General features: G+C 35.6%; 2 protein-coding genes and 1 non-coding gene across 9 annotated transcripts; 1 reads left to right on the top strand and 2 right to left on the bottom strand.

The window, feature by feature from the left end:
* Window positions 1-2,274: 2,274 nt before the first annotated feature.
* On the bottom strand, window positions 2,275-7,414 carry LOC114750174 (cellulose synthase A catalytic subunit 4 [UDP-forming]-like). The gene is made up of 10 exons (XM_028938721.1): window positions 7,370-7,414; window positions 6,816-6,891; window positions 6,427-6,511; window positions 5,095-5,695; window positions 4,849-4,986; window positions 4,604-4,729; window positions 4,287-4,496; window positions 3,658-4,176; window positions 3,199-3,549; window positions 2,275-2,965 (listed from the first exon to the last, which is right to left on the bottom strand). The coding sequence occupies exons 1-10, from the start codon at window positions 7,412-7,414 to the stop codon at window positions 2,393-2,395; spliced, it is 2,724 nt and encodes a 907-aa protein (XP_028794554.1). The 3' UTR covers window positions 2,275-2,392.
* A 2,669-nt stretch (window positions 7,415-10,083) lies between these two features.
* On the bottom strand, window positions 10,084-15,137 carry LOC114750179 (protein PHOSPHATE STARVATION RESPONSE 1). 7 transcript variants are annotated; one of them, XR_003740629.1, is made up of 10 exons: window positions 14,960-15,136; window positions 13,428-14,237; window positions 13,130-13,328; window positions 12,957-13,033; window positions 12,834-12,873; window positions 12,557-12,611; window positions 11,637-11,706; window positions 10,898-11,274; window positions 10,463-10,548; window positions 10,084-10,367 (listed from the first exon to the last, which is right to left on the bottom strand). XR_003740629.1 is itself a non-coding variant. In XM_028938726.1 (9 exons), exons 2-8 carry the CDS (start codon window positions 14,067-14,069, stop codon window positions 10,909-10,911), a joined length of 1,449 nt encoding a protein of 482 aa, XP_028794559.1. In that variant the 5' UTR covers window positions 14,070-14,237; window positions 14,960-15,136; the 3' UTR covers window positions 10,084-10,548; window positions 10,898-10,908. The 7 variants fall into 7 exon arrangements, 4 of the variants coding, with proteins under 4 accessions (XP_028794559.1, XP_028794560.1, XP_028794562.1 ...); XR_003740628.1 differs by having other exon boundaries at window positions 10,497-10,548; XR_003740630.1 differs by having other exon boundaries at window positions 10,497-10,548; window positions 10,905-11,274.
* A 412-nt stretch (window positions 15,138-15,549) lies between these two features.
* Window positions 15,550-15,641, top strand: TRNAY-GUA (transfer RNA tyrosine (anticodon GUA)). Its single transcript is given in 2 exon segments — window positions 15,550-15,586; window positions 15,606-15,641. It is a non-coding gene; the product is annotated as a tRNA-Tyr (tRNA).
* The last annotated feature ends 7,527 nt before the right edge of the window (window positions 15,642-23,168 follow it).

The following is a 23,168-nucleotide window of genomic DNA, read 5'->3' as shown; positions in this document are numbered from 1 at the left end:
CAATTTAAATATATATGATAATATTTTATTATTATTTTGAAAAGGAAAAGAAAAGACACCCACCATTACCGACAGTGGAAAGGTGGGAGGGTGGGGGTGGTAAAGAAAGGTAATTAAGATGGAAGAATTTTGGGGAAGGAGTATTAAATGAAGAGAAAAAAAAGAGAAGGAACATATGGAGGTGGAAAAAAATAGGAGGAGTATTAATTGAAGAAGGAAAAGGAGGGAAGACGCAGATGAAAAAAAATATGGGGGGTGGTGCAGGTCAAAGAAAAATAAGGAGGGAGAAGTAAATGTGAGAATATTAAATACTTGCAATCCTTCTTCCCTTCATTTTGTGCGAGAAATAGAAAAAGAAAGAGTGAGAAGTTAAGCTGCAGAGTACATGATCTGAAAGTTAGGACAAGCTTTGAAGATCGTTTATGTATTCAAAAATACTTCTTGTTGTCAAATTTTTTTATGAATTTTTTCTATATATTTATAGATTTATATTATTAGTATCATTATAATGTTTGGAGAAAATTTCATTGTTTGGACATGGAGTTAGTAATGAGTTTTGATAATATATAATTGTAGAAATTTAAAGATGTATTATTAAGAAATTTTAATCTGTTTATATTTATTTTATGATTATTTTGAGAATTGTCAATTAAGATTTTAGTTGAATATTTATTTTTCAAGACATGTAGAATGTTTTTAGTGATTAAATTTAAGTTAAATAATTTATTTGGATTATTCAATATATTACTAAGGTTTTAATCTGTTCAAATATTGAATGGGCCAAAGATATATTGTTAAAATAATTTTTGCAAGCTTGAAGAATTGTAAATTAAGAATTTTATGAAATTAGATAAAGTTAAAGTCTATTTATAATTCAAAAGAGTTACTTGGTTTGAGGAAAAATTTTAAATGAGACTATAATAAATAATTGAGATTTTAATATGAAATATTTAGATTTTGGGTAGTAAATATGTATTTATTTAATTTATTAATTTTAAATAATTTTTTATATGAAAAAAATAAATTTTATTTCCAAATAATATTGTATTCATTATAAATAGCTAGATTTGTGAGAGTTAATATATTTTTGTAATTTTAGTTTAGATGGTAATCTTAGAATTTTAGAGCAGTTTTGAAATAGTTTTGAGTTTTATATTAATAAATATTTGTGTGTAATTTCGTAGACTCTTGAGAATTTTGGAGTAATCATTGCATAAATATTTGTAAGCTAAAGAGTAATAGGTAACTCTAAAAATTCTTTCAGGTACATATGGATTGTGTATGATTATATTGTGGATTTACTAATTTATTATACCATATTGAAATATATGTATGTATTATGACTTTTCAAATAAATGTTTTTATTTTTTTAAGATTTATTGTTATTAATTATGATCAATATTTAAATATATTGAGTTATTGATACAAAAATTTTATTGCTATCTTACTTTAATAATATATCTGAGGACGTATTGCTGATGTAACATTATTTGCACATAACATATACATTGTTGGGCTAATGATATAATTAGATTTGGATGGATATAAAATTAGCAAGTGATATGTCATCACTTGGTGCACAGTGGATAGCACTTGTCAGGACTCTTCCTTCCATGTTTTCCTTTTATCATGAATTCATTAGAGCTGTGGGACATATGACACCTCCTTATTTTATTTGCAAAGAAGGGGAGTCATAGTCTAAACTTGAACTTTATATCTTTGGCCTGATATATCTCCAGTATCGGTGAGTTTGGAATAATTCAGTAAAATGTGTTAGTTCCTATTGGAGTATGTATTAGCCTATGCCTCCAATCAGCGGTGTCAGGGTGGACAGTAATATAAAGGAGGCTGCATATCGCATTATTTTTGGATATGTTGGAAAAATGATATTGGTATATTATTGAATCAAAAATAAAATTGAGTTGAATGTATAAAATCAGTTATTTTCATGCATAAATATATACACACATATAAACGGATTTTTGTTTATCATAAATAGTTTGCTTGTATAGGTTAGAATTTTAGTAGTTAGTAAAATATTTGATCTCATCCTTTATATTAACGTTTTCAAGTGAAGAATCTAGTAGGAATCAAAGAAAGGCACTGGTTGAGTAAGTCGTGAAGGCTTCTATACTCCTCGAACATATACTATGTTATATTTTTAATTGCCATGAATATAAGATTTCAATAATTTATTTTATTATGTCTGAAAAATATTTTGAAATTGATCTGTTTTGAATGCTAAATGAACTTTTAAAGAAAGTATTTTATCACGTTTGTATATATAATTATGTGAGGTGTTACATACTACATTAACAGTCTTCCTGAAATGTAAAATTCCAAAACCATCAAACGAAATGGGACACCACTACATCCACTAGTCTCTGCAACTTCAACATTCTACCCCACATTGTTTAAGTACCGGACCACTTTGCCTGGGCAAAAATGGGTCGATCCGAACCCAAAGCAATGACAAAACTAAAGCTACAAATAGTGACCAGAGGACAACGATAGTAGGAGTCCTATTTTGCTTTCCCATCAGACCTCTGAGGAAAGGATGCAAGTGCACAATAACCCAGAAGGCTAAAAATAGTTTACCAAATAAAAGTCCCCATGAGCCATAGCCATTGTTGACGGCATCTGAGATGCCAGCCATAATTCCCACAACATTCAAGATTACGAGAGTGGTTGGTGGGATGAGAAGATTAGTCCACTTTAAGAGGTAGAAGCCAGTGTTACTTGTTGTCTTTGCCCGGCCAACGAAATCAGTATCTGCTCCAGTAACAACTTCAAGGAGACCTTGAAATAAAGCAAACAAATGGGAAGAAACACCTCCAATGATCCAGAGTTGCTCATTGCGCCACCAGTCATGAATGCTAACCCTGCTCCATCGAAGCTCTAGCGCGGAAGTTGAGATGACGGAGACAAAAAGCGCCATTAACCAAATGCTATCAAGAATTGTCAACTGCATCGAATAAAGTCCCTGGTCAGGAAACGCATATCTGATGGCAAAATTACCGTTTCCCCCTCTTTCTCTTTATTTGATAGTGAAATTTATACGATAGCCTAAAACAGATCAGTTATCCTTGTAATCAGTTCACAAGATACATTAATTGTTATGAGGTCGAATATCTCATCAAATATGAGCCAAATATAATTCATTAATTGCTCTGGCTGACCAAAACGTAATTTACTTACCGTTGGGATGATGAACTTTCCTGTCAGAAGACAGACAGCTGGAATTGTACAGTATATTAACAAAGGGATTGAAGTGATTGGGTAAACAATTGTATTAGTATAAGCCAGCCTCTGAAGCCACTTCAGTTTTCCTTTATAGCCATACCACATCGGGCAATGGGGACTAAAGAGTATCTGAACGGAACCAAGAGCCCGTCTCAAAATCTCGAATAATTGATCTGATAGATTTACTGGAGCAAAGCCCTTGAAAGCTGCTCTTTTTGGTATGCAGTACGCTGATTTCCATCCTCTACAATGCATCTTAAAACCAGTCAAGATCCCTTCCGTGACTGAACCATAAATCCAACCAATCTACAAAGGAGATAAATTTGAGAAGAAGACCTGATTGGTTCGTAATTATGGTTTATAACAGAAATTAGAAATTGAAGGCGAAAAACTCGTTGCAATGAATAACATTACCTCTTTGCCCCATTCTGTTTTCTCTTCATAATCACAACATATAACATGAATGGCCTCCTTCATAGCATTAGCGCCTTCTGGAACCCCGCCAGACCCCCTCAAAGTGGAAGCAACAAAAATTGGTGACCGCCCAAATCGTTTCACAAATTTTTCCCGTGACATGGGGGATGGTTCCTCTGTCTCCTCATAACCTTCAAGATCTTCTCCACTCTGCCCAAGATCAAGTATTTCTAGTATTTCCTCCACGTCAGAACTTTCAAGCGATTCTTCCATGTCCTTGAGATCAAATATATCTAGTTTATCATAGTCTTCAAGATTTTCATCAATCTCTTCAAGATCAATCACGGAATCAGAACCACCGCAACAACAGCTACACCACATAGGCCACCAGTCGCAATTAATCTTCGAACTTCTCTTAAATATTTGCGGGTCATAGCCATATAAAGCCCGCCTGTTAAGTACACATCCAGTACCAAAATATTCCGGACCTTGAATCCCATCAAGGCTTTTCATGTTGATCTATAACCAAAGTAACATTAAAGGCAGATGTTGAAGGCCGGTTAGTGAAATTAAACGTTACATTTTATAATCGTGTTTGACAAGTTGGAATTAAGAAAAAAGTCCCTTACATTGAAAAAAAGGGTATTGTGATTAGCATATCTGTCATGGCTATCCATGCTATCGAAACTCAATGGAAACTGGACAAAACAGAGGCGCCTTCCATTGGGGTCCATTAGAAAGCACATAGCCTCCCTTATAGCCTTGCTATTGTTGATGTAGTGGTCGCAATCCATATTCAACAAGAAAGGGGCATTTGTAAGCACAGCAGAGACTCGAACCTTTATTAGGACAGATGAAATTGCGCGCATCATTAACAACTTTTCTAATAACTCAGCCATAATGGAAGTAACAAATATAACTTGAAGTTGAAGTTGAAGTTGCGTACCAGAGCATTCAAGGCACCAGATTTCTTGTGGTGTTGATAGCCAGGGCGATTTTCTCGTGAAACATACACAAGCCGTGGCAATTCCTTACCTTCAACATCCGGAGTACCATCACCTCCCAGAGAGACCTACAATGACAAGTTTATGAGCGACAGCATTACAATTCAGATCCGCCAAATCGCGCATCTTCATAACAAAACGTCAGAAACAAATCGAGCAGGAAGAAACTGAGGATGGAATGCCAAACCTGACAAATTCCTGGATGATCGTCAGTGTTGACCCCTGGCCATGGCATACCATTCTGCATCACCCACCCCTTCTCCGGTTTTTTCTGAGCCTCTGCCACCAATGCATTAATTTTTACTTTGAATTCTTCATACTCTCTCTGCAGGAGAGAACAAGTTTACAAGAATGTCCTTAACATAACACCTACAATTCTACCATCACAAATAAATAAATGAAAGCACATTTTAATTCCCATCTATATGTCTACCTTAATGGCCCTGCGCTCCTTAACAAATGCGGGGTGCACTTTATCTTTGAAGTAATCAACTTTCTGAGAGAAATAGAACTCAGGTGCCCGTGGCTCAATATCATACTTCTTGCAGAATGGAACCCATGTTCTTGCGAATTCGGCAGTTTCAGATAGAGTATTAAAAAGCAGAAGAGACGCAGCGTCGTCGGAGACGTAGCAGGTGACCTTCTCAACAGGGTAATCAAGGGACAAGATTGAGAGAACCGCGTTTGCCGTTGCAATAGGTGACTCCTTCGACGGGTCTACGGTAGTTACAAAAACATCAACTGGGGCTAGACGGTTTGGCTCTTTGTGCTCAAACCTAATGGACAGGCGGTCCAGGTAAGTTTCGCGCGTGATGGGGAACCATTTGGGAAGTTGGTCGAGAATCCAAGACAGAGTAAACCAGACTTCGCAGATTACAGAGATGAGCCATAAGGCGTACGCATCGTGAACAGGATTGGAAATCCGGAAGCGGAAGAAGAAAGCTAGGATGATCAGTCGCAGCACAATGACTATTCGGTACGGGTTGATTAGGTTTGAAGGTACTGGCACTTTGCGCCATAACGGCTGCCTTGAACTGCCGCAATACAATTTCAAAATTATCGTTTCTTCTTGGGAAAAAATAAAAATAAAAATAAGAAACAAACAACCCCCGAAAACTGAATTATTTTTTTATCGATAGTATTTTAAATTTCTCAGATGATTTTGAGACGAGGAAAGCAAATTGCTGATGAGTCAGGACTTCGATTGCATGGTAAATCTACATTAATCTCAGAGATCACAGCCGATGATGCAATATTTTTTCAATAAACTACTAGTAAATTTGCTCATTTATTTTGAAATTAAGTTTTTTTGCCAGCTTATTTATTTTTATTTTGATCTTAAATATAAAACTCCAATGTACTTTTTCTTATTATTATTTATTTTTTTAAAGATAGTTCTTTTAATAATGATAATTTAGAAAAGATAACACAATAACACTTATTTATTATAAATAATTAACTTAACAAACTTTCTTAATCTACTCAAATTAGTCAACTAGTTTTTATATTAAAAACCGGAAATAGTATAACTTGTTATCATTTTTTATACGAATTTTCTCGTTATGTACTATCCATTTACATATTATGAGGCTTTTTAACATCGCTGATATGAGATTGTATGATAATTCTCGAAAAAAAAAAACATTTAATGCAACTTTAATGTAATCTGTTTCTTCTGGACAAAAAAAAGTTTAATTTGTAAATTAGTGATATTGTTCCCCCGATTTAATGAGCAAGACTGCGGGGAAAGAAGAAAATAACTTACAGGGAATCATGGTCGCCCCCTTGCTCATCTTTTTGTCCGCCTTTGCATTCTACAATATTTCCATCATCGGAATCTCTACCAGCAACTGTATATGATGACCCACATAATTCAAAATAAACATGAAAAAGGTTGATTCTCAGAAAACAAAACCATAGGACACACACAAGCATACTGGACAAAAATCCTCCTTGAATTTTATAGATTTCTTCGCGTGTGATACTGAGTATATATACATAGTTTTGACATTATATTTCAGCGTGAAATGTATAATAATAAGAGTGCACCCCATATGTGTGTAACTACAGTAGCAAACTGCCTTTGAAAATTCAATCTTTCTTTTCAAATGATTCGTTTACCAAAAAGGGCAAAGAAAAATGGGAAAAGCTTACCTGTTGGAGCAGAAGATGCAAATGAAGCTTGAGAATGGCCAGGCAACTCATCTGGATTAGTGTCTGTATTTTTTCCCTGTCAAAATTACAATCACAACGCAGCTTCCTCGTACGTGTCATTGCAAGCTATTCATCGTATTCATCGATAATATAACAAATAATAATTTTATAAAATTACCACGTTATTGTTTCATTTCGAAAAAGCTAGCTAGTTTAATGGAAAACATGAGCAGCAGAGATTCAATAATGCGTTACATATATACATATATATAATAAAACCTTGTTATCTATGTAAACATATAATAAAACCCCATTTGAAACAAATGATTTCATTTACATCTCAACGTCAACTAATGCGTGAAAATAATTACTATAGATTACCACCAGGCCATATGGTTAGATCAATGAGAATATATATATATATACTCGTCCGGTCCTAAATATAAAATTCTTATACTTAGGACAGGAGGAGTATGATGAATTAAGGTCCGGTACGAGGACCATAGCTTATAGAAAAGCAACGTAGAGATATGGCAAGCAGACTGTGGGCTCACCTGATGAAGAGGGAAATGGAGAAATTGAGAAACAGGACGAGGCATGGTTTGTGGAGACAAGAGTGGCAGAAGAAGAACAAGAAGAAGAATTTATAAGAGAAGTAAGTGCATGAATGTTTTGCACTTTCCATCAAACCCGGAGGTTGGCATGTCTTTAAGCCATATCACTAAGCCATTGCTTTTGATTTGCTCCATCACCACCCTTCTCTCTACTCTCTCTCTCTCTCCACACACACTGTACCCAGAAGGCTTATAGCTAGCTAGCTTGTAGCACCCACGTAACTCATCTCAGCAATATATCACTCAGGCTCTTATATTTAATTTTAGTTGGCATTTTGCTGTTGTTACAAAACATCGTTTTCTTAACGTATGTTCAAATATTCTGAGATTTCTATAGATGGAGAGAGTGATAATCAAGTATTCCCATCATCATCGGATTACGTTAATTCCCACGAGTACATATGGCTCCATATGCCCGTTTCGGCAACTTTGCCCTTTTGTTTTGCATATAACACGCTACTGATATATGTGCATGTATCTTACGTAGTGAATATGTATGTCATGCAATTAATTAAGAGTGCCGGCACACTAATTAGAGATTTATGATATCTTCTTTTGTACTTAACTGTTAAAATTAAGGAAGCAATTAATTCATCCGATCTCTGTACTTGTTTCGTCTTTAATCATTCTCTCATCTGTTACGTTGTCGGATAATAATAATCAGACCCGTTAGCTAAGATGCCGTTTTTAAAGAATATGTATTTTGAAATATGCGCGTCTCAAGATTTTAAAATGGCTTACAGGTTTATCTTATTTTGATATCTCAACTACTTACACACTATTAAGTGAAGATGTCAACTTATTTATATTTGAAAGTTAATACGAACTCCTCTAATCCTTAATATAATACTCTAATTGATTAATTTGAAGAGATTAAATAAATTAGTTGTTATGAGCTCTACATTAGGAAATCTCACAAGTGTTGTAGAGTTTATAAATTCAAAGAACTATCCCTTCTAATAGGCTAGTTTTTTAGAATTGAACTCTCCCCTTAGACTTAAGCTCACTACTTTGGTGCTCTCATTGAGAGTCCTCTAACCAGAGAAGGCTACTTGCATAGGGTTTTGACCAATAAGAAGACCAAGTAAAGTGTTGTAAAGTGAAGCTGTTGGGAAAGTCAACATTAGTTACGTTAATTATTTATAATAAATAGGTGTTGTCTTTTTTAAAATATCCTTACTAATTATATGTATTAGTTAGAATTACTATTTAAATTTTTAATATATACAATTATTATAATGATTACTTTAAAAAAATAAATAAATATGAAAAATAAAATAAATTGAAATTTTATATTTAGGATTAATCTAAAAGTTAAACTATTTCTTAACAGGTAATATGTCTGTCTATTTTTGTGTGCGTGTGTGTAAATAGAAAGAGGGAAAAAACACAAGTAGGCTGTAATAGCCAAGTCTCGAATCATTGCAGGGTCGAAGATGCCGATGTTTCTCTGTTCTTTCTTTCTTTTCCTTGCCTAATTCACTGCATAATCTGTTTGAAAACGAAAAACCAACCCATGGAACTCTGACAGCAAAAATGTCTTTTCACGCAGCCCACAATTTTAGTTAATCAACAGATCTTATCCTCTCCGACATAGAAATTAAGACGGTGTTTGCGTTAAATAATCTCTTAGTTTGTTGTTAATGGTCATCGTTCTCTTTTCTCAATTGTTACTGTCAAACTCAGAAATCGCTGTCACAAGTCCATTTTTAGCTGTCACAGTAATGATTAGGCATTATCTACCGCTAATCTTAACTATTTTGCCTTAAACTGTTACAACACAACAGCACGTTCATCTTATTACTTCCTTTGATTACTTCTTTCTGTTTCTTGGAAGGACACGACAATTTGTACACCTTCGGTCTTTAATATAATATCCATTTAATAAATTTGATTAGATTAAAAAAGTTAGGTAAGTTAGTTAATTATAAAAAATATGATATATTTTTTCTAAAATGCCATAATCAATTTTCTTAATACCTTATCTCCCTCTTCTACTTGATTATGGTTGAAAGAGTATCCATGGAGGTAATTTAGAGAAAATTGATAAATATAAAAAATAGGTCTCATATTTAGAATCAAAACTAACTCAACAATTGAGTCATATATTAAGGACCGAAAGAGTATCATTTTAAATATCCTTTTGATTATTTGCCAGTAAAGTTCATCTGCTTAACTCCTCGCCGTCAGAGCCATATGCAAATTATTCTCGCTCTCTTTCCTTTCTTTTTCTTTTTTTGTGGAATTTTTCTCTATTTTCTATTTTATTTGGAAATATATTTAAAGTAGTTCTTTTTTTGGCCAAAAAATTAATTCATGTTGAAAAATGATTGTTTACATATAGTCTTTATATTCATTTATTTTTTTCCTCATCAATTAGTAAGTCTCCAAATTGCTAAATTTGAAAAATCACGTTTACGTATTAGATATATCATTAATGCTCATTATATTAATTTAACTATTAAGTTTTTACCTTTTGCAGGAAGTAAGTCAAAGCTACCGCATTTATCAGTTTCAGTCAACTTTTATAATAAAATTAGCTGACTAAACTCAGATTTAAGGTATTTTATTCAACTACATAGATTTTTCTTTTTGGAGAATTATAACAAAACACTAAATGCCTAAATTTTATTTGTGAAAACAGCTTCGCAAAATTTCCAGGATAACGTTTACTATTAATTACTAATATGTCTTTTTCTTAACATGGCTCCCCACTTGCCGGTCCAGAAAAGAGGGTCCCTACTTACGAACCCCGCGAAAAATCGGTATACATTCGTCAGAAATGAACAACATAATTTACCTTAAACCATTACAGTCTAGTTGCATTTAAATTACGAAATATCATATATTTAGTGATTAGTACTTTTATTTGTGTTTGGGTGCTCTTCCATTGAGAAATTAATGCAAGGCCTTCCCACGGCCTTCATGGCTGCTTCGCCTACAAGCAACATCGGGAGGAGAGGGCTTTATGCCGAGTTAAACTAAATAGTTGGAATCAACCAATAAAGAACATAAGTGAAACCCAAACCCTACCATGTGGAATTGAAACAAAGTGGAAGAAACTAACCGTCATCAAAGCCACCTGCAAACGTGTCTTCCTGCAAGAGCTACAGTTGTACCCGGCAAACAAAGTAATTATGATAATTTTAAACTGATTTTATTAGTAACATGCTCCATTCTCCACTAATATGTTTCTTCACAGGCTGAGAGCTCAGCTAACTTAAGAATCCCATCGTCATCCTCCCATAACTAAACTACACTAAGAAATAAAGGCGTTGAAGAATGTCATAATCAAAACTGACTCATCCTCTTGCGACAGCAAAATACACGAGACTCGCAATTACTCATCAACACAACAGGGAGGGAATTTATGAGTCATGGAGCTCTACCCATCATTTAGCCAAGTCTTACTAACTTAAATCTCTTGCAAATCAGGATTGTCTAGTCAGTTCAACACTGAGATCATACGGCTTACTCAGTTACTCGTCTGTTCTCTGCCTCTTCGAGGCTGGAGCACTCTCTTCACCGGCTTGTTGCTTAGGATTATCAGAAGCTTGATTTTGAGGGCCATCATTCTTCATACCCACTTCCAGAGACCTTTCCTCAACTGCAGTACTGTTATTGGCTTGATCATGTCCCGACTTGCAATCACCCTCCACTTGGGAGGCTTCCACATCACCTTTGGCAGCACAATCTTTGATAGCGTCTGAAGACACTCCTGATGGCTTCTCTGTCGCAGATACCGGCGATGCCTTCTTGTCAGCACCAGATTTGCATTGCTTCTCAAACATCATCTGAAGGTACCTTCCTTGTTCTTCTATTCGCAGTTGTAGGTTTCGTTGAATCTGACACAGAAAAAGACAGTGGGGAATATCTTCACCAGACCATTGGGAAAAAAATACACGATCACCTTCGGAAATAGAAGGGCAAGGTCTCAGACAATACGAGACATTGAGATCTCAATCCCTAAACATTAATGCATGTTTAAATGGAGAAAAAATAAAGGGGAAGAAGAAACCCCACACCTATCTTGTGTGGGCATAACTATATGCTAGACATACATAATTACAGAAATTAATTTTTGTAATAGCAGAAACAAAAGTTCTCGTCAGTTTAATCAAAACTACCTTCAGTTAATTTGACTAAGCATATAAACCTAGTCACTGCATGATCATACCACAAGATTTCAAGAAGAACAAGTTCATACCTCAAGTTGCTCATGCAGCCGCTTCTGAACCTCCATCTGCAGTCGCAGGGCTTCAGTGATCTCAATACCACTGCCAACAGTGCAGCAATGAAGTAAGAATAGCAATATCATTACCATATGTTGAGTCAGAACGTGTCGTGGTGTACACAGATATCAGTGAGAACCACCGAATCATTGGTCCTCTTATTATGGCCTTAATCCTGGAGCAATGAATCTATATCCTTGAAAAATCTCTTCTTGAGTATACTCTTCCGGTCTTGAAGTAGAACATAGTTGATAGTAGGGCTCACATGATCTTTCTTTATTTCTTTTTAAATTTTTTTTTAGGCCTGGTATTCATTCCTGAACCTTCCCCTAACTTGGGTTACCTATAATCACTGCCATAGCCCATAAGAAGAAACAGGCCTACATGCTAAAATTGCATAGAACTTACATGCCCCAATTCTGTAAGGTATTACTGGTATCGGCCTCCAGAATAAATTACTATTTTTGTTAAATAGAGTACACATCTAAGGCTTGCTCCATATAAGGGCGTTTTGGTTAAATCGGGTGCAATCATAACTCATATTTTGTTACAAGGGTAGCTATTATAGCACATTTTTTAGCATCTAAGAAGGGGAGTATAACTTTTCAAAACAGAGGAAAAAACCGCATAGGTATAATTTGGACTCTCTCAAGACAGAGACCGGTAGCTCATCATTCCAATTTTTAATATATCTTTAGATTAATTTGGAGATCGGCAGCCAACTATCTCATGGCAAGATAAGTTAATACAAATATGACACTGTAATGCACATTCAATACAAGCCAATCACCATTCCCCAGAGTTAAAACCAGCTCATAAGTAACTTCACATCAGAGAAAATGCAGCATTGATAGAAATGCTACCCAACAAAAGTCATCTGAGGTAGTTTACTTACGTTTTCAGGTCTAGAGGAGGCATGTCCTCAATGGTCAGTCGTTTCTCTGAGGATCCTGCCAACAATATTTATTAGCTGACAGAATGCAGGAGCACGTCTCATATTTACCGGAATAGACTTAAAATAAACTAATTCAGACATGATATTCAAGGCACTTGATGAAGGGGGGAAAAAAGATTCAAGTCTCATATTTGTTAGATTGATATAGGATTACATCAATGCCAATGGATACCGGTACTTGCATCGGTACAGATACAACAATTCATATCTTATTTACCTTCAGATGGTTCCGGTCTATATCTAGCAGTCCTGTATTTCTGCATTTCATGGAGCAATATCTGTTTCGGTAAAAAAAAAATGGCAGCAAACAAATCTAGACATTAAGTGCAGGAACACAAACCTGCAAGTGACTTTTAACATGATATATCGTTAATCCTTCAACTTTCATGAGCTTCAGCACACCCTTAGGGGTAGCTCCTGTAAAATGAAAAGCAGTGAGAATAGAGAAATGAGGCAAAGCTTCCATAAACAAGCAGAGGAATGCGCAGAAAGTGAGAAAGACAATGAAAATACTTTCACTGCCACCAAGTTTGTTGACAGCCTCCACAAAAGCCTCATGAAGCTCTGGTGTCCATCGCATCCGTGGCTTGGCGGGAGCAGAACTTCCTGATGAAGCAGGGGGAGCACCAAAGCAATTGTCTCCAGATGAAGCTGGAAGTAGCTGCTGACCTTGGGACTGGTTTCCTGGAACATGTGAAACCTGGCATCCCACCTAAGGAAACAGTATAAGATCCAATAACATTTAGTTCAAGAAATTACTGATCGGATCACTTTGCAAGCTAATATAGAATAGAGTCACAAGAACCTTAACCTTTGGCTCAAGATCTTGAATGTTGTCAGTAAGAAGGTCATTCCAATTAGAAGTCAAAGGATCGTCTTCACTTATAAGCTGATCAGCCCACTCTTGCCATTCATTTCGCTTACAATACTCCTCAGATGCCATGACAGTGGAGGCACTGTTTTCTGCTGGACTATTCTCAATGGTAGTATTCACAGGAAAATCAAGAAAGTTGGACAGGGGTTCTATATTCCAGGAAGCACCGTTTTCTTTGAAATAACTATTTGGTGTTGAAGAAGGAAGCGGTCCACTATTGGAAGAATAAGAAAAGGGCAACGAAGCCATGTTGGATGACTGAGAAATGAAATGAGCATTTGTTGAGTGCTTTTCATGCGGCAAAAGAGCTGAGTGATGAAGATCAGTTGAATATCCAGGAGAAGATGAAAATATGTGCCCAATTGCTCCGCTGGAATTTAAATGACTCGGCTGAGTTATAGGCCCAGTCATAAGCTCTTTTGCCATGACAGCCGGCTGAGAATCAGAAAACTTGGCAAATGTCTCTCCTATCGGAGTCGGAAGAACTGACAAGGATGATGGCAATGGTCCAGACAAACCGATGTTATTGAGCTGCTTGGTGCTTGATCTTTCAATGGAGGAAGTAGTGCGTGCTGCCATTATTTCCCTTAAATTCTAATTGGAAAAACAACTTATCAGTTCCCAAGTCGACCAATAAAGCCTAGAATTTGCATTTTTCCTTCAACTGGTAATGCTGACCAGCAACAATACAACGCAAATTGCTCGTTCTAGAAGCCCAGACCAGACACTGTGTCATCAATCTTCAGTCTGAAAAAGTACTCGTGGTATTTAGTACAAAAAGCTAGCCAAAAGAAAGTAGTCACTTTCAAGAATAAGGCCTCTGAAATTAGAAAACCTCATCATGAGAATAAGTCAAATCTAAAGAGCATAAATTTCATAACCAAGCCCGAACAGATGTTTAAGCTTTCCAGCAATGCTTTCGATTTCAGTGTCAGAATAAATCACTAATTCACAACACAAGGGTACTGACAAAATACAAATGACTGAGGAAGCTACTCGGTGCACACCGTAGTTCTCATTTAACCAAAACGCCCGAAGCCCCAACCATTAAACAAAATTTTTGTTGACTCGCCTCCCTCTGCCATAAAAGTAAGGGATCATTCCAGCATATAAAAAGTAATGCCTAAATTGATGATCATATATTTGTTGCTTATTGATAGCCATCAGTGATAGTCACCAAGCAAGCCATGCGTGCGGCATGCGAACTGGTAAAGATGTGCAAATAGAAAAATAAATGAAATTGAAAGCAGACTTCCAACCAACAAAAGAAATCAGCAACAAGCAAGCAAGACATAACAAGGCAGAGAAAGTAACCGAATGCGATATGGACGCAATTAAGAATAAAAACGCAAAATAGAAGGAAAAAAATCCTCAGGGGTACTTCTCAATAACAAACGAGGTATCGTCAAATTCACAGCAAGGAAAGAGGTGATGTCCTGCAAACTAAGAAAACGGTGTATCATACTCACACCCGAAAAGTACGCGGGAAGCTAAGAAAAATCGAACCAAAAAGCTGAGGAATCGAATCGGAAGCAGGAATTTGGGAGGAGAACGATGGAAGCAGTTCCTGATAAAACAGGCGGGTGTTTGTAAATTCGGTCACCGGCAAGACGAGGCAAGGCAGGGAAGTGGACAACGGTGAAGAGTGCGCTTTACCCTGTTGGTCTTTTGCATTATGATTATGAGGAATAGTTTCAAAGACACGCTCTAGTGGGGCGCGTGGGTGATTCTGGCGGTTCGGTTACGTGGAGGGGGATTGGCGCATCCCCACCCCCACGTATGAGCAGAGAGATGGGTGATTGGTGGAAGGAAAATAGATCCAACGGTACAGAGGTGATGTTAGGCTTCCGCCATATGATTACAGAAATGTTCTTTCGTTTCCCATAACGCTAATCCTTCTCATGCATCTTTACCACGGGTAGTTTTCACGAACACAAACTCGGTCCATTAATTTTTCAAGTACCAGCATCCACAAATGACAAATATACGTGGATAGAAAGAGAATAAACAGAAGATTTCATAATCTATTAATATAAAATGGGATGTGCAGACAATAAATCCGACCTTAGCTCAGTTGGTAGAGCGGAGGACTGTAGTGGGTAATCCCGGCAGATGATCCTTAGGTCGCTGGTTCGAATCCGGCAGGTCGGATTGGGTTTTTAACTTCCCCGCCTCTTTTTAATATTGGCGTGATTCTGGATTCTCCGTGTGAAAAATACAATTCAAGTTGGGAGGGGTCGAAAGAACAACTTTAGCAAGTTTCTGTAATACGAGAAAATTCTCTTGCGAGATTCGGAATATCTTCCATATTATATTGCACACAGCTTTGATTTTATAGGCTCGTCTATAAAAAAATGAATGAGTTTGGAGTGAATTTTCGTGAGAAGTTGTTTTAACTCGGGGATTTTCCCATGAAATTTGTGTAAGGTTGACAAAAATATAATTTGGAAAAATGTAATTTTTTTTAAATCTAGGTAAAACGCACATGCATTTCGCGACTCTTTGCTGGCGGGCTGGTATGTATTTTTTTTTTCAATTTTAATTTTGCGAAAATGCAAGGAAATGTGGCTTCATTTATTACTTGATAAACAATCTATTTTATAAGTTGACAGGGCAAAAAATAAAACAAGAAAACAAGAAAAGCGTGTCATTGATTCCTATGGTGTCATTGATGTCGCTTTCTCAACTTGTGTTTCTTTTTTTCTTTCTTTCTTTTTTTTTTTAAATTCAGGTTTGAAATTGAGAGGCTCTAAAGCATATGCACCGTGAATTACCTTAGAAGACAGCAGTACAAGACACGAACACACACACCCACACACATCAAAAAAATAAGGGAAGCGCAGAGGGATATGTCGATTGGTAGCTTCAGGCTTCAAAGAAAGCAAGCAATGACGCCGACCCCAATATTTAAAAGGGAGAAGGAAAGGTTATTGGAGATTTGGCGGAAGGGAGGCATTTGTGAGAGAAAGAAAGGGGCAAAATTATAAATAGGAGAGTGGGGGTAGGGCAGTAGCGTAACAAAGGTAAATAATTGGGGAAACAACTTTAGGCTGTAATACCTGTTCTTATATAAACACACACACACACACATATATATATATATTTTAATGCCCCAGATGGGATGGATCCCTTTTCATTTCACCAATTGTTGCCTTACCCTTACCCTTAGTGGAAGAAACCAGAAATATTCTGATGCCTTTGTAGTGTTTCATATTTAACGGGAGAGTCTTAGCGCCTGTTTGGATAACATGGAAAACCATGGTTTTGGGACCCAAACCATGGTTTGGGTTTCAGACTTGCCAAACACCCAGGAAAAAATAGAAACCATGGTTTTGGATCAAAACCATGGTTTGGAGCTCAAAAACATAGTTTCAGAAGAAGTGAATTTATTCTGCTTCTGCCTCAAATGGGAGAATATGATTGTACTTGTAGAGTAGATCTCAACGATAATATGATTTTAACATTCCTCAATTATTTTTTTATAAACATATTTAATCTTATATTTTATAAATATATACATATTAATTATATTATTTTATATATTATTAATTATGTTGGTAAAAAAATATATTATTAACAATTTTATTTTTTCAAATTAAAATATATTATAAAATCTATCTTTTATGTAATTATCATATTAACTTATACATTTTTTAGTAAAATTTGTACATATAAAAAGTTCTTCTGATAACAACTATCCAAACATTCTCATTTATCATAATCACTTTTTCACAAAATCTATTTTTTCCATAATCTATTCTCCAGAAGCTATTCTCCAAACTATGGTTTGGTTTCATCCAAACACACCCTTAGTGTCTCCTCTCTTAATTGCAGCACGCTGTCTTAGGGTTTGTTTGGCTGGGTGTTTGTGAGCCCAAAAAGAGCTTATTGGTACCATAAGTCCGATTTGTAATTTTTGACCTGTTTGGCATGGTTTTTGGTTCATCCCACTTATAACTGAAAAGCAAGATTCAATTGTACAATTGGAAAAATTGATACAAGTAGCTTATTTTTTATTTTCACAGTGCTTGTGGGAGTGTACTGTTAAAATGTGTCAGATAATTATTAATTTCTCTCTCACTCTCTCTCTCATTTTTTTTAATCATGTTTCATTATTTGTTAAACCTTGTCACAATAAAATGAATTTAAATCTAAAAATATTCTATCCATTGAAATTATGTTTCACTTTATAATTCTAATAATTTTTTATGATATTTCTAATGTTTTAAAATATATTTTAGCCATTAAATTTTACTTCTTCATATTAAGAGAATTTAAATTCATTATATTATGTAAATTTATATTTTTATCATGTTTCATTATTTATCAAAACTTATACCCATTTTGGTAATTTTACAAATCAAACTTACTTTTATTCAACCATAATTCAAACAATCTTTTACCCAATCTCATTTTTACAAACTAACTTTTATAAAATCTAATTCAAACATAATCCATATCACCCAGTTTAAATTTTATTCAATCTAATTTCTTTAAAAATCAAATTAAAGAAAAGTTACTTTTCTAATTACTAATGCAAACGGGCACTTAAACTCTATTAATTTATTATTTCATGCCTATGTTGCTGCAAGCAGAGTTGAATGAAAAAAGATATAATATATTGCACCTCTCAATTTCACATGGCATCTTGTGGCTCCTCTTATTATGCGCAATTACTTGCTGCCACTCATAGCCATATATATATGTGCGTCGTGCATATATTGCAATGTAAGTTAGTATGAAGACGAGATTCTGGCTTAATTACTTCCCAACCTACAGTCATCCCACCCACCCACATCTTTATATTTTCCCAATACAAGTTGCACCAGAGAATTAAGGTGATGGGGTTTAGATTTTAAAAAGCTAATTTAGTGGTTAATATATACTACTTCCGGTCCTAATTATAAGAGCTGGTTAATTAATGTGAAGAGATTAAAGAAATAGGTTAAGTTAGTTATTTGTAATAAATAAGTGTTATTTTTTCTAAAATATCTTTATGAATCAAATGTATTGGCTAAAATTATCATTATTAGGACTACTTTGGAAAAAATATATAAATATGAAAGAGAAAGTAGATTGGGGTCTTATATTTAGGACCAAAATAAAAGTCCAACGATGTTTTATATTAAAGACCAGAGGTAGTATATTATATACTACCACTGATTTTTAATATAAGAGCTAGTTTAACTTTTAATTTGGTCATAAATACAAGACTCCAATCTATTTTGTCTTTCATATTTATCTATTTTTTTAATGTAGTAATTACACATATTAGATGTTTCATCAAATGGTATCTAGCTAATACATATAATTAGTAAGAATATAACAGAAAAGAAAACACTTATTTATTAGAAGTAATTAATTTAACAAATTTTTTTAATCTATTTAAATTAATTAATTAGTTTTTATATTATAAAAAACAAAGATAATAATATATTAGCTGTACTCCATCAGAGCAGCTACCGTGATATCACCACGCAGAAGCAAATGTGGCAGACGCTTGTATTTCTAGTCATAATAATAAAAACAGAAACAAAAAGGTGGGGATGTCATCAAAACCCAGAATCCCATGAATGAATGAATCTTAAAATAACAACGAAGGGATGGCGGACAAGAGAGTGTCGTCAATCTCCAAGCTGCTCTGCCGTTTCGCGGTCGGACATGTCCTATGGCTGAAACGACGTCGTCGCGTACATGCGGACATGATCCGCTCGCTCCTGAGATAATTCAACGCTGATCCTCCGGCTCTCACAGTACCTCTGGAGGCTGGACGCCCCCTGATGAAGTCATGATCCTCTTCCCCACCCCACAATGCTGCGCCGCTCCACAAACTCGGCCATTGTGCCAAAGAGGTGTAAATTTATTCACTTAACAGTTGTCAGATCCGTATATCGTCCATGTGGATTAAGAATTAAAGAATTTAAGATTAACATGAATAATTTCAGTCTGTATGATGCATGAAGGTGGAGATAATTAGTGAGAGAAATTATTGATCCGACAGGAATCGTCGTACCCTAAACATCATCAGTTAGGTTAATGGAATTTATTAGTAATTTATAATGTAGGGCCTTAATCAGTGCCACAGGACACGCACTCTTCTTTTTTTTTTCTCTGTTTTTTTCCCCCCTTGCAACGGTTGCCTCCTAAAATCATTGCCCGTCTATGAATTTGATTTAGGCGCCTCCCTCCCTCAATAATTACCAATTAGATCGGTCACCAGATCGAGGTTTTAATTTCTAAAAAATAAATTTAATTTAATTTTCATTCTTTTTTCCCTCTTCCCACTATATAGCCTCTTTAATCTCATGTAGGTAAAAAAAAATTCAAAAAAAAAAGAAGAAGAGAGAGAGAGTCCCTTCATGGTAGTTGAAGAATAAACATTACAACTTAATTATCTTTAAACAGTTTATGGCTTCAAGCGTTTACAGGGGTGTTTGAAAGCACCCAAAAATACTTCTCAAAAGCATTTTGAGAAGTATTTTTCTGCAAAACAAAACAAACTACTTCACATATTTACCTCATATACCGTAAAAGCACTTTTAAAACAATGATTTGGTTTCCATCTAAAAACCCCGTACAAGAGAAGTAATTTCTGTTTGACAAATAATTTAATACACAGCTATTTCAGGCTGAAAGTACAAGACCACATGTGAAGAAGTTTAGTATTTAGATCCTGCTGCAACAAATAATAATAATAATTTAATAAGCACTATTAACAACATGGCGGACAATTTGTACTTTTATCGGTCGATTGGAAACAAAAAGCGTGTACAAGTTTGCGGTATCTTAATTTGTAACAGAAACGGTTCTTAATCTCAAAATATAATTTAAAAACGGAATAAACAACTCCTTTTCCTGAAAACAAAATTATACGAATACGTACTTTAACAGAGAAGAGAAGATATGGCGTCCTTCCTGGTCTTAGACATAACCGAAACTTTCGATTTATAAAGCAATATGCTGTGTGAAAAAAGATGTTTAGGTCATATCACTTCAAATTATCTAATGCATCAACCTTTAAATCTTTGGATTCCCAGATAGTCAGCAGAAGAATCACAAGAAACTACAGTGGAGGAACCCAGAAAAGCAACCCAAAAGGGGAAAAAAAATAGAGAATGAAGCAGTGAGATTGGATAGTTTTTCTGTGTTACAGATTTCCATATTCCACCCTCAGAAACCAACAACGAAAATGATAAGAAAAACGTATCACCATATAAAATAATTGTATCAAACCACTTTATACAGTTATGCCATTTGCAAAACATTATCATGTTGCCGCGTAGAACAACAAGAGCCTGCAGAAAGACTTATTCATAGTAATAATAATTCGGTAGAGAGAGAATCTAAAAGGAGAAGATCATCTTGGTAGAGGAGGAAGAGGGCGAATATGGTGATTTGAAGGATCATCATCGAAGTTAAGACAATAACTTCGAAGATCGTAGCTATAATGTTGAGAAGCACCGCTTCGCCATCCCAAAGCTTGCTTCCATCGATTCTTCAACTTACAGATTATGTCTCTCAGAATGCTTGAAGAAGGAAAACAGCCAAGTGAAGATGATCTCTTGTGAGCATTATTACCACCAAGTGTAACTGAGGAGCAGACTCTGGTTTTTCTCTGAAACTTCAATAACTGAACTGATCTGTGAAAGCTATAATAAAGCCTTGAGATCTTCATTTCCTGCTCTTGTGCTTCTGGCTGAAGACTTCAGAATTCAGATAGATCTGTGAAAGCTCAGCCTTTCGGTGTTTATGATACTTCGGATCCCGTGGTAGATGAAAAGCATTGTCATGAATAGTGCGTGTGATTCTCTTGCACAGCGATAATGGTCCCAGCAAGGACAGAGGGATTGAGTGGTGTGTTGTCAAAGGGGATGTTTTAGCCTTTTTTTTTTTTTTGGGAGACAATATTGGATAGAGATTTGTTAGCGTGTGATCATTTGTGATTTGCTTGTGTTTTACTCTAAGATTTGAGCAACTTTTTGAGGATGTTTCAAATCAGGAATATTAGTGGAATGAGGTCCTCGCGACATCAAGACGGTACGCTCTGTTTATACGTGATAACGGGCATAATGTGAAAGCAATTATATCAAAATTTGCAAGAATCTGTCTTCGAACCCAACAAAGTTCCTAACGATTTAAAAGCAGCATAACAGATAGAACGGTGCTTCTGCAGCTCTGAAGACAGACTAAAAAGGAGGTTGGATATTAAAGTCTAGGCAAAGCAAAATCTTCAAAAAAGTTTTTCACCGCATATCTTTTATGACATGACAATTTATTATGTAGTAAACATAATCCATCAAGAGGAAATAGTTAATAAAAACAATGATACTGTTAACTAGAAATATTCCAAAGGCGTCAATGACGGATCATAGACAATCATAAAAATCAAGGTTAGTCTAGCAGTAAAAAAATTGTGCTAGTACGTGGGTGGCCTTCATTCCGATATGTGGATAATTATGTGGCAAGGAAAATAGAGAGTAAGAAGAATCAATAATGCGGAGGTTTCAGAATTAGTTATGGCAGTTATGCGTGTCGCCAACAAAATAAATGAAAGGAATGCATGAGATTGGATAAGCAATGAAATGAGAGGTGGAGATATTTAGTGGAACATATCTTAACCTCCCTGTCTCATGGTTTCGTCTTTGCCACCTTTAGAAGCGAAAAAGGTCACCAAATCCGGCATGTACGTGCAATTTCAGAGAATGCGTTGCGTCTTGTTCAAACCAAATCGGTACTGCTTAACAAGGAATATAATCATCGAAACTTGCCATTCTGTCCAACCATTTTCTGCAATGGAAGATATGTGTGTTGAAGAAAAGCTCAACTCGTAGCAAAGAGAAGAGTGTACTTAAATACTAATATATATGGACCTGCATACCTAAGCTAGCTAGCTGGCTCCCGCGCATGAAGTAAAGCTCCATCAGGCTTCCACAGTACCAGGTCTTTACCCAATAACAGTCTTGCTGTCCATTTGCAAAGCCCACAATTTCTTGCTGTATATTTTCGTCGTTGAAAGCCTTTCTTGCTTTGCGTGGCCTGACGGATGTTGCCTTGTTCCAAACTCTGGTGCAATCGAAAGAGACTTTGGGGAACAGAAACAAGCAAGGCAAAGCCTTGTAGACTTGTGGCTTGCGTGCGCTGCACTAAACATCAAAATGCAAGTTCGAATAGGCGGAATCAAAGAAGCAGGCAAAGGCACTTTTTCTTTTACAAAATTTGAAATGATGTAAATTAAATCACTGCCACACACTATTGAAATCATGAGTTGTCGCGTCAAATTAGCTATACCGATTGCGCCTCTTGTGATAATTCAGGACAAACTTACACATTAACCTTGAACAAAAACTTAGAACAAATCCTGCTCCATTTTTCCTCAAACAAAATTTTATACCCGAGGCAACTTGAACCTTGTATTTCGATCTATACTTGCTTTTCTTTTTGCCCCAGGCTAGTCCAGATCAACTGCGTCGCTCTCCTTTAACGGCTCTTACGCACGATAGGGTCTTTACAAATCATTTTGGTCCGGTTTGCCCTTTCCGAAAAGTCCATCATAGAGATTAAGGATTATGAACAGTGATGTCAATGAATCTATCAAGGTAAATCTGGCATTTTAGTCAGGTCTCTACTTCTATTTCGGCCCATTACACTGAACATATAGTCGATCATAGAGATTAAGGA

This window comes from Neltuma alba, unplaced genomic scaffold (genome assembly GCF_004799145.2).
Source record: "Neltuma alba isolate B1F8T4 unplaced genomic scaffold, ASM479914v2 tig00006341_pilon, whole genome shotgun sequence".
NCBI classification, from domain to species: domain Eukaryota; kingdom Viridiplantae; phylum Streptophyta; class Magnoliopsida; order Fabales; family Fabaceae; genus Neltuma; species Neltuma alba.
Note: the sequence above shows the minus strand (reverse complement) of the source record. Positions and strands in the feature narration are given on the sequence as shown.